Source organism: Bos mutus, chromosome 15, assembly GCF_027580195.1.
Source record: "Bos mutus isolate GX-2022 chromosome 15, NWIPB_WYAK_1.1, whole genome shotgun sequence".
Lineage (NCBI taxonomy): Eukaryota > Metazoa > Chordata > Mammalia > Artiodactyla > Bovidae > Bos > Bos mutus.
The window spans coordinates 36633491-36644815 of NC_091631.1; the positions used below are offsets into that span (position 1 = coordinate 36633491).

Sequence of the window (11325 nt, forward strand, 5' to 3'; positions counted from 1 at the left end):
CTATATAATATTAATTGATTTGGAAATGCCAGTTGTGCTGTCTTAGAACATTTTAAAAACTATGTTTTAGACAAAAATATGTTTATACTGCTTTAAGGGCAAAGCTTAATTATATTCTCTTCAATGTAGGCAATGACTTTTAATCAAGTAATCCAGACTGGGCCAGATGAAGAAGGAAGTGATGATAAAGCAGTTACTGCTATGGGAATCCTGAATACCATCGACACGCTTCTTAGTGTAGTTGAAGATCATAAAGAAGTAAGAAAATAATCCAGTGCTATAAAGTTTTAGGGAATTTCAAGCCATTCTTCATCAGTTGTTCTGTGCTTTTGGGGGGCCTCTGACGTATAGTCTTTGGTCATCTTCTCACATACCTTGATTTTTGCTATCTTTTAACTAGTAGTACCCTTTTCATAGTACCTTATAAATATTTTAGAAGAAATAGGAGGGAGGTATTTGTATCTTTGCCTCAAAGCTCTGAGTTTGGGGTTACCTTTCTCAGATCTAAAAAGTATAGTGAAAAAAGAAACAAAAAACAAACAAAAAAAACAAACAAAAGTATAGTGATTCCTAGGAAAACTTACTCTCGCTAGTTTTTCTTTTTAATAAATAAATTTTTTAGTTAGGGTATAATCCGTATAACATATACCACCTTAACCATTTTTAGGTGTACACTGTATGTATTCCAAATGGATGTCCTGCTTCCTGCACTTTTTAACATTATGATGACTGTTAGGAATTTGGGATCCAATTAAGGATCATACTGATAATTAAAGGGGAATTTGTATATTCTATCTATCTTGTATGACTTGGGTGCACTGCTCACTGTTAGATAAATGGAGCTGACTTAAAAATTACTGGGAGTGGTAGGATTAATACCTTCTTTTAAATAATTTTTCAGTAAGCTATTGATTTGTATCTCTGTTAACTTCACTTACATTTGGCTGAATTATAAGATTTTAGTCTCTGCAGAATGATGTGGCTCCATTTTTCTAGGAAATTTTTTTTTCTTATAGTAAACTATACTTGTTATTTCTTGTTTGTCTGATTGTAATGGTATTAAGTTTCATTCCCAGATTGATTCACAATTTTGAAACATTCCATTTTGAAACAAAGGCTTAAAATAATTTGTTGACAATATTGACTTTACATGTAAATGCATTGAATTATTATATTATTTAATAATTCACTCAGTGTGCTGCAATTCCATATGATTTTTTTCTTCTCTTTTAGATAACCCAGCAGCTTGAAGGAATCTGCTTGCAGGTCATTGGAACTGTTTTACAGCAGCATGTCTTAGGTAGGTACCTCTGATTGTTCTAAGAATATCCTACTATTTCATATGAGCAAGCATTGTCCTAATGACTTGGTACTCTCTTTTAGAATTCTATGAGGAGATCTTCTCTTTAGCACACAGTTTGACATGTCAACAAGTGTCTCCACAGATGTGGCAGTTACTACCTCTGGTATTTGAGGTTTTTCAGCAAGATGGTTTTGATTACTTTACAGGTAGGTGAAATCATCATAGAAATACTTAGGGTTCCCCCTGTTTGTATTCAGTTTTAGTATATCACTTGAACACAAAGTTTTGCATATTCTTAAATGCTTCCTTGTTTGGATAAGTTATCAGTAGTAATTAATGCTCCAAGATGACCCTAGCTTTGATTTCCATTATACATTTTGTTTTAGTTATCACTTGAGATTTTTTTCACTAAAACACATATTCTTAAGTTTCTGTTTCCTTTCAGTCTTCTTTGTATAATCTTTAACATAATCTTTATGTTTACTAAATATGAAGGAATATACTTTAATAATAGGCTCATTTTTACATTTAATTACAAATTAATAATTAAAAGTGAATGTTAGGGATAAAACATTCAGACTTGCTTCTTTTTCTTAGATTTTTCAGAAACACAGCATTTATGTTAGTAAAGATATTTAACTTACATTTTTTATTAATACAGATATGATGCCTCTGCTTCATAATTATGTAACAGTTGATACAGACACACTTCTATCTGATACCAAGTACCTTGAAATGATATACAGTATGTGCAAAAAGGTAGGTCACCCTAATACAAGAACATGTGAGGCTTATATTATAAAAAGTACAAAATTGTAAAGAGACATGATACTACATTATGGTAAATATCATATGAGTTTGACATAATAAGGGTTATTTAAAAGTTATCAACAAAATGGCTTTGATTCCTAGATCTCTCATTGATGACTTTGACAAGTATTTATGTCTACCTTCTGGTATTTAATTAGAGCTACGTTTCTTGATTTTAGTGCCTGGATCTTATCTTAGCTTGTTCCCTGCTAAGTTTTGAATCAAAAGAAGAAAAGGCCAGAAATGATCAACAGTGTTTTATAAAGAACATTCTCAGACTCAAAGATACAGAAAAGAAACTAATGGTTACCAAAAGGGGAGGGAGGGTATAAATTATGAGATTGGGATTAACAGATACGATCTACTGTATATAAAATTAATAAACAACAAGCTTCTGCTGATGTTCAAATAAATAATAAACCATAATGGAAAATAATATGAAAAAGAACATGTATATGTATTAATGACTTCGCTGGTGGCTCAGTTGGTAAAGAATCTTCCTGCAGGAAACCCAGGTTCAGTCCCTCGGTGGGGAAGATCTCCTGGAGAAGGAAATGGCAACCCACTCCAGTATTCTTGCCTGGAAAATCTCATGGACAGAGGAGCGTAACAGGCTACAGTTCATGGGGTCACGAAGAGTTGGACACAACTTAGCGACTAAACCATACTATGTGTAAGTGAATCAACTTTGCTCTACACCAGAAATGAATACAACATTGTAAATCAACTACTTCAATAAGGGAAAAAAAAGAAAGGAACTCCTTGGAGGCTGTGGGTTTGCAGTAGCTGTACAGTATTAGTAAATAGCAAGATTATAAAATCTGAAGGTTCATTTTTAAAAAGTCAAAAGTACTAGGCCATTTTTGGAAAATCATAAGATACATATACATGGTGAATGTTGCCTTTTTTTTTTTTCCTCTTTAGAAGTAGGAGATAAAATGATTGATTGGGGTCCTTTGATATCAGAGTCAGTGTAATTGGTAACATGAGTTCCTTACATTATTTGTTGAGAACTCTCAGTCTGTTATTTAAAACCAGACATTAAAAAATGATTTTCCTCCATGAAGTTTTTAGATGTGTTTGTCATCCTCATTCTTTCTGAACACTTAGTTGCAGAATAATCTAGTTATGTTATTATTTATTGCTAATTGTTTATGTTGATGTTCTAGGAACAGAGATAGCTATGCCATCTATACTCCAATTTTAAAACACTTATCCTTAACCCTTTGATTCCTCTAGTGCTAATGAGCATGTGAATTACATGCTTTTATTTCTTCTCTGGGGACAACTTCTGCCATCAGCAGACTGCCTTTTCATCCTGCTCATCTCACAATCCATTGCCAGTATTTTTTTTTTTTAGACACAGTGGTTGTCAACTTGTTACAGTCCGGAATGGCACAACAGGGGAGGGCCTTTGATTATTTGGACCAATGTTACAAACAACTCCAAATCCTTACAGTTCTTTAGACTGTAGTCTGTGCAATCACTCATATTTATTTATTAGACTCTCTTAAATACTTAAGCAGTTACAGACTGATTTAAAGGTTTTGAGACGCCTCCTTGCAGTTTATATTTTGTGTTGATCAGGTTCTTACAGGAGTTGCAGGAGAAGATGCAGAGTGTCATGCAGCAAAATTGCTAGAGGTCATCATTCTGCAGTGCAAAGGGCGTGGCATTGACCAGGTCAGTGAAGCCATTAATGATTCAGATTGCAGGATTCAGAGAAGGAATCTTTCCTTCCGCTTTTTGTTTTTGGGCATTTGTTATATATATATATTGTATGTTGTTTATTATGACACCAAGAGAACATGTTAAAGTTGTTTAAAATTTAACCAATATTTAATAGTGATCATATATTTAATACGTATGGAAATAAACAAAATGATTACCACAGTAAGGTTAGTCAGTAGGAATATTTTGAATCCATGATTGCTCTTGTGGTGGGGCTCTCATATCAGTGAAGACTGATTTTTCTCTAAAATTGGATTTCCCACTGAAATGCTTCAGCAATAAAAATTATTGGATCATTTAATGGAAAAGGGTTTAGTTGAGGAAACCAGAAAATTAATATGGTTAGGATAGTTAATGCCTGCTGTTACTGACAGTTTTGAAATGTTTTGTTCTTTCTCTATAGTGTATTCCCTTATTTGTGGAAGCAGCTTTAGAGAGGCTGACGAGAGAGGTGAAGACAAGTGAACTTCGAACAATGTGCCTGCAAGTTGCCATTGCAGCTTTGTATTACAATCCACACCTACTTCTCAATACCTTAGAAAATCTTCGCTTCCCTAATAATGTTGAACCAGTTACAAATCATTTTATTACACAATGGCTTAATGATGTTGATTGTTTCTTGGGGTAAGTGACATGTACTGGGTCTTTGTTTATATAACTTTGTGAGGAACTGTGCAAAATTTTTTTAAGGAAAAGAAGAAAATATTTATTTTATTTTTTTCAGGCTTCACGACAGAAAGATGTGTGTTCTGGGCCTGTGTGCTCTTATTGATATGGAACAAATACCACAAGTTTTAAATCAGGTTTCTGGACAGATTTTGCCAGCTTTTATTCTTTTATTTAATGGATTAAAAAGAGCTTATGCCTGCCATGCAGAACACGAGAATGACAGTGACGATGACGATGAAGCTGAAGATGATGATGAAACGGGTAAGGGATTTGCAGTGTAGGAAGCCAGTCTTATTACCTAGTTAGAAATATCACTGGACTTATTCCTTTAGCCCTTCTTCTAATGAAATGTGGGATCATAGCTAAATATTTACACGTTCATTCATTCATAGACTGTTACTAGATTCCCACTGGAGTGTAAGGTCCATGAGGGCAGAACTTTGAGCTGTATCTCCATTACATAAAGCAGTTCTAGGCAAAAATGGCACCCCACTCCAGTACTCTTGCCTGGAAACTCCCATGGACGGAGGAGCCTGGAAGGCTGCAGTCCATGGGGTCGTTAAGAGTCAGACACGACTGAGCGACTTCACTTTCACTTTTCACTTTCATGCACTGGAGAAGGAAATGGCAACCCACTCCAGTGTTTTTGCCTGGAGAATCCCAGAGACGGGGTAGTCTGGTGGGCTGCCGTCTGGGGGGGTCGAAGAGAGTCAGACATGACTGAAGCGATGCAGCAGCAGCAGGCAAAAATGATTTTTGGTTTGGGGTTTTTAGTGTTTGTGAGCATCTAATACATTTCACCTGTGAGATACTACAGACCACAAGAGTAAAAATAGATGTTGTTTAAGTTATTGTAATGGTTCCAAAATATGATAATTGCCATTTTGGTCTTTTATCATATATTATTTTAGCCAGCCTTTTAAAAAAAATCTCATAAAAGGTATTCCTGTGGAAATAACAAACTATTGCTTTACTATTGGTATTTATTTGGTTTGGTAAATACCATAAGGTTCAGAGCATGCCAAGTGCTGGCTCTCATTCAGTCCATTTTCCAATTTTAGAATCTATATATAATATTAGAATACTGGAATCTAGATTATTAACAATTGTAGTTTTCTTAGATTTCTGTGAGAATTTTTTTCTATTTATTGCTGAATGTGTATTTAAACACCAATTCCTGGAACTCTCCCTTGAATTATTCAGTTGTGATTTTCCAACAACGATCATTGTCAGTGAGTTAAAATGAGTAACAGAATATTTCAGTGTTAACAAGAGCACCTTTTTATGACTTGGCAGAGGAACTGGGCAGTGATGAAGATGATATTGATGAAGATGGACAAGAATATTTAGAGATTCTGGCTAAGCAGGCGGGTGAAGATGGAGATGAGGAAGATTGGGAAGAAGATGATGCTGAAGAAACTGCCCTGGAAGGCTATTCTACAATCATTGATGATGAAGATAACCCTGTTGATGAGTATCAGATATTTAAAGCTATATTTCAGAGTAAGTTTACTTGTTCTATGTAATTCAGATAGTTCCATATGACCCATTTTCCTGAATCAAACTGTTCTTCTTTATGTCTGCCCCCTAAGGAAGAGATTGGGGTATATCAAACCCAAACTAGAATACGATTTAGGATTGTTAGGCAAAGTAACCAAAGTTACTTCTCCTATTGCCTTAGACATTCAGAGTATTTTCCTCATCCTGTTATTTTACTTTTATTTAGACCATAATTTTGAAATAGGCACATCATAGGAAAATTGTATACTTCATTGTAGCCTCCCAGGTTTCCCCAGAAGTATCTACCCTTATGTTTCTTGTGTTTGTGTATTTTTCCCCCTGGCTAAACCTGTGCTTACCTATCTGAGAATTTGACCATTTTTTTTACATGTATAGTCTTGGGAATCTTTATTCTTTTCTCCTGCTTCACAATGTGTGGCTATAGACTGCTAGGTGCCACTTTTTGTTTTTGATAATCATTTACTTGGATTTCAACAAAATACAACATCAGTATTCTTTAACCTAGCTTAAGAAATTTAAATTGACACTATATTTGAACCTCCTTTCCTTCCAGTTAACTACTTTCCTAGTTTATCATCCCTATACATTATGAATTTTGATGTAGAATAAATTCTCTGATAAGCAAAGCATTAATCTTCCAAGCCCATGACAAAGCAGTTTTGATGCAAGGTTGCGGAAATGCAAGTAATTGTTTTGGGGCTATGTGGCAGGCTGTTAAAATTGATTGAAGTGCCAAGAACTGACTGGCTTTTGTCCTTGACTGTGTATTTTGTATACTTAAACACATGTTAATTCCTAAATGATGGTTTATAATAGAAGGCTCATGCACAGTAAAGGCAATAAAGTAGAATATCATGAGGAAATGAGTTTTCATTCTTGGGAATTACTCTGTAAAAATTTTTTATTTTGTGGAAAGCCTTTATAGAGAACATTTCTCTCACTCACTCACCATCCACACAAACCCCTTTCTGTAGCTAATTGAAACACAGACATATATAGTTAGACTTGTTACCATTATGTATCAACTTATCTAGTGCCTGTTTTCATTAAACAGTGAGATTTTTAACACCTGGTCTTGTGATATGCTGGGAAATTTTGTTATTCCTTCTTTCGGGTTGTATTTGACCATTATTTAGACTATAATATAAAAATATGTGAGTACTGCAGAGTACCTTTCTATGGAAAGACTACATATATTTAAGAAAGATTTTTGAATAAGAAATGCAGAAAAAAATAATTTACTTTGTACCATTCATCTCTTTTTTAAGGTTTCTGGGTTTTGTTTTTTAATGTAGGAGTTTGAGAATTATATCTAGAATGTGGGAATGTGTCCATTTTTAAGTTGCTTTAACTCTGAATCTTCTAAGGAGTTTGAGTTAACTTTATTTCTAGTTTCCCTACTTTGTTACTTGTTAGATAACAACTGATTTAGGCTCTATTTACTAACGGTGAGGATTTTGAGCATGATTAGATTTTTGAGGCATAATGCTAAACCATAGCTTTTTTCCCCTGTATGTTTTTCTCACAAACAATTTAAAATACTGTAGGTAATTATTGGGAAAATATAAACGAGATCAGAATTTCAGTACTGGAGGTAGAGTAGAGGGAATAGAATAGTAGAGAACTACCAGGACTCTTACCGCCCTTTTTTACCTTGTTTTCTTTTTGATAGCTATACAAAATCGTAATCCTGTGTGGTATCAGGCTCTGACTCATGGTCTTAATGAAGAACAAAGAAAACAGTTACAAGATATAGCGACTCTAGCTGATCAAAGAAGAGCAGCCCATGGTATGTTACTTGACCCTCTTTAATGCAATTAATAAGTTTGATACAGCTTTAAACTTTAAATTTGGTGATTTAAATTATGTAAAAGCTACAGTTGTTGGAAGTGATAAGAAATTCACTCCAATCTGTAGGAATGAGATGAATTTTGGTTTTGGCCACAATTTCTTAATTTTAAGTGTAGTTGAAGACTATAATAAGGTTGCTAAACCTCATGAGGCTGGTTTGATAGTGGAAAATTCTGAAAACTGCCGTTTCTTAAAAGTATATTAAAGACATACATCATTTCTTTTCATCAGTAAACGTTTCATGCTTAACGATATATAAATGCTTTTCAATATAGGATATTTTAGGTAATACACATTCTAACAGTTTTGTAGGTCTTAATAACTGTGAGTAAGACTAGTTTTATATTCAGCGAGGGTCCTCCTTATAAAAAAGGAAGTATTTATACCTCCTTTCTAAAGTATTTATATTTGAATTTGCTTGCAGTAAATTCATTAGCTGTTACTACCTTTGGATTTGGATCTATTGATTCACTGTTTGACTCAAAATAGGGTATTTAAAGATTTTTCTTTTTAAACAATGGGAAGTAAAAATTGCCTAAGAAGTCTACAGCATACAGGAGAGTTCATCTTCTCTACATATTACACAATTCTCTTCTTTACATATGGAGGGAGAACAGAGACCAAAGTTTGGAACTTCCTGGCTAATATTGGTGGTTTAGCTGTTGTTAATGTCTGTTGGTTCCTTCTGTTCTCCAAAGTAGTAAGCTGATCGAATGCTCTACCAAACGTTTACTTTTTGTTTTTCTAGAATCCAAAATGATTGAGAAACATGGAGGATACAAATTCAGTGCTCCAGTCGTGCCAAGTTCTTTCAATTTTGGAGGCCCGGCACCAGGGATGAATTGAGTTACCACTTTCCTTCCTGCAGTGTGATTGTAGTGAAGAGCTTGTGTTCCTCCTAGTAGCGGTTCCAGAACTGGTTCATGTTATCTACTCTAAACTAATTGATCAATAGATGGACAAAGAAACCCCAGAAGGTGGGACTTGATCATGCAACTTGGCACTGAAAATGAAACTAGAGGGATTTTGGCCGGGGAGGGAGGTAACTTGGGGGGTAGGGAGTATTTTCTTTATTTTTTGAAGAAAGTAAGGATTTGACTGAAAGTTCAAGTGACACTGTGGAAATCTGCAACAGGAGGGGATGTCATGAAGGCAGCTTTTCTTTTTCTGAGGAAAAAAATAGGCATGGGCTACAGGACTATTTAAAATGTCTCATTTACAGTATAAGCTCAAAGGTAGATGTAATTTTTACACCTATGAGTATTTGTCCAATTTCTGTCTCTCCTTCACCATTGGGTATCTATTCTTTATATGTAAATAAGATAAGGTAATGGATAGCCTTATTCAATCTTCATCATTTTCATTCATCAAAGATTGTTCCTATGTAGATTATTGGACATTTATTGTAGCACTACATAACTGATTAAAAAAAAATCTGTAAATGAATTAGCACTTTCATATTGAAACAAGCCTGCTAGCCTATGTATAAAATAGCAAAATGTTTGCTGTTTATAAAAAGATGGGATGTAATGGGGTGGGGGGCAGGGGTAATTTCAAGTTATTAATTTAAAAATGAATTAGCAATTTTGTACCTGGTGACTTTGTGGTGCACTCACCTCTGATAGTGACTTGAATTCGGTATGTTAAAAGGGGTTAGTGATATTTCATTGCTGCTAAAAATGGCAACTCCCTCTGTGTCCTGTTTTTTTCTTAAAGCTCTCAGTGTACAAGTGGATATTTGGGTACAAGACCTTACTGTAACAAAGAGGAAAGGTGATATTTGAAGCATGTAAATTGGATATAAAGTTCTACTCTTAAAGAGTTGATCAAAGAGTATGACTAAACATCTATATATGCAATCTATTAAAAGAACTTAATTCGGCTCTTATGTCTTGATTTGATTGCAGTTTTTTTCTAATTATAAATTTTTTCCTCATTGATCTATTTTTATCCTATAACTAGAAAGAATAGGAAATGCACACTTTTAAAATTGACATTAACACCTGCCCACCTCCCTTTCCCATCTCCTCTGCCCCTCTTGTTGATGCTGGTATCTGATAGGCTGAAGGCACAGGGTTCCCTCCAAAAACCACTGTTGATACCACTGCAAAAACAAGCCAGCAACAAGACAACATGGAGAGGTTGGCTTGCTTCCCTCTCTTCTAACTGCATGTTCAAAAATAAGCTTTTATTGATCTTGAACATCTGTCAGATGAGTCATACATTGGGTTATTTTTTTATATACATGTATACACACAATATTTCAAATTGAAAGCAACATCTCAATGGATTCAAAACTATTGAGTGCTGTTGTCTATAACAGACTAGAAAATTTGTAAATGTAAAAATGAAACAAATGCACATATTATTTAAAATGCATAATGAAAACCCATTGGTGTTGTGTTTTTCTTGTATGCCAGTAATTAAGCCACTACTGTTGGCATTGTTTGGTTTTCTATTTTAACACTGAAGGAGTGAAAGTATTTCCTATATTTATGAATTTACTATGAAAATCTTGGCAAAAAAAGAAAAAAATGTTTATCTGAAATGTGTGGGTGAAAATTGTTAATCAAGTGTGTTTCTACTTTTTCGCCCCAAGTTGAACACCATCTGTAAACCCTAGGTTGCTTCAGGGGATTTCATTATTACATAAAAGTCATAAAATTAAAATGGGGTAGTTGTATATATGCAACATTATGTACAGAGGGGAAGTGCTGAATAGTATTAAACATTTTTGTCTTCCTTTACCTTTTATCCCCTACCTAATATCTAGTCTACTTTTTTAAATTTCAAATTTCACTGCTCTTTGAATTGATAATTTCAATTTTCACATTGTTACTGGAAACCATATTAATAAAGGTTTTAGTTATTCCCATGCACAGTATGAAAATTCTCGGTTGCTGAGATTTTGTTTCAAGAAAATGTATTGGCATGTCTTTGAGATCAAGTTTTATTGTCTCCTCTGTCATACAATCCAAACTAATCTACATTTATGAATTTTTGACTGAAATGAAAGACCTTAAAATTAAACTATATTTAATATTAAATATTGTTCAAATGGTAGTTTCTAATGCATCAAATATACCTCGATTATTTTCAGTATTTCCTTAAATATGACATCAAGTTAGAGTTTCTTATAGATTATGAATCTTGATAATGTATCAGTGTTTTTAAATAAGGTTATAGGACTTTTAGATAACTTTTTGAGAGTAGTATTTATAAACTTGTAATTAGTTGCATGTGGATTTTATTTATTTCTTTAACATACAGCATTTCCCACAGTTTCACTAATCTATAACTTATTTTTTAATTTATACAAGTTAATTCTGATTTTGTTTGGGTTTCAGTATGTCTTTTTTAATGGCTGACATTAGCATAAAATCTTCACTTTTTTGTAAACCTAAGCCATCCATTTTTATAAAAGCTATTCGTTTATCAGT

At 33.9% G+C, this 11325-nt stretch overlaps 1 protein-coding gene across 1 annotated transcript in view; it reads left to right on the forward strand.

Moving 5' to 3' along the window:
* IPO7 (importin 7) overlaps positions 1 to 10762 on the forward strand; it is a 45199-nt gene extending 34437 nt beyond the window's left edge. The window contains exons 16-25 of the mRNA XM_070383905.1: positions 130 to 258; positions 1234 to 1300; positions 1384 to 1509; positions 1965 to 2062; positions 3701 to 3796; positions 4248 to 4468; positions 4569 to 4774; positions 5810 to 6016; positions 7707 to 7823; positions 8634 to 10762. Of these exons, the coding sequence (XP_070240006.1) occupies positions 130 to 258; positions 1234 to 1300; positions 1384 to 1509; positions 1965 to 2062; positions 3701 to 3796; positions 4248 to 4468; positions 4569 to 4774; positions 5810 to 6016; positions 7707 to 7823; positions 8634 to 8731 (1365 nt within the window). The 3' untranslated portion in view covers positions 8732 to 10762. The remainder of the gene's footprint in view (positions 1 to 129; positions 259 to 1233; positions 1301 to 1383; positions 1510 to 1964; positions 2063 to 3700; positions 3797 to 4247; positions 4469 to 4568; positions 4775 to 5809; positions 6017 to 7706; positions 7824 to 8633) is intronic.
* The last annotated feature ends 563 nt before the right edge of the window (positions 10763 to 11325 follow it).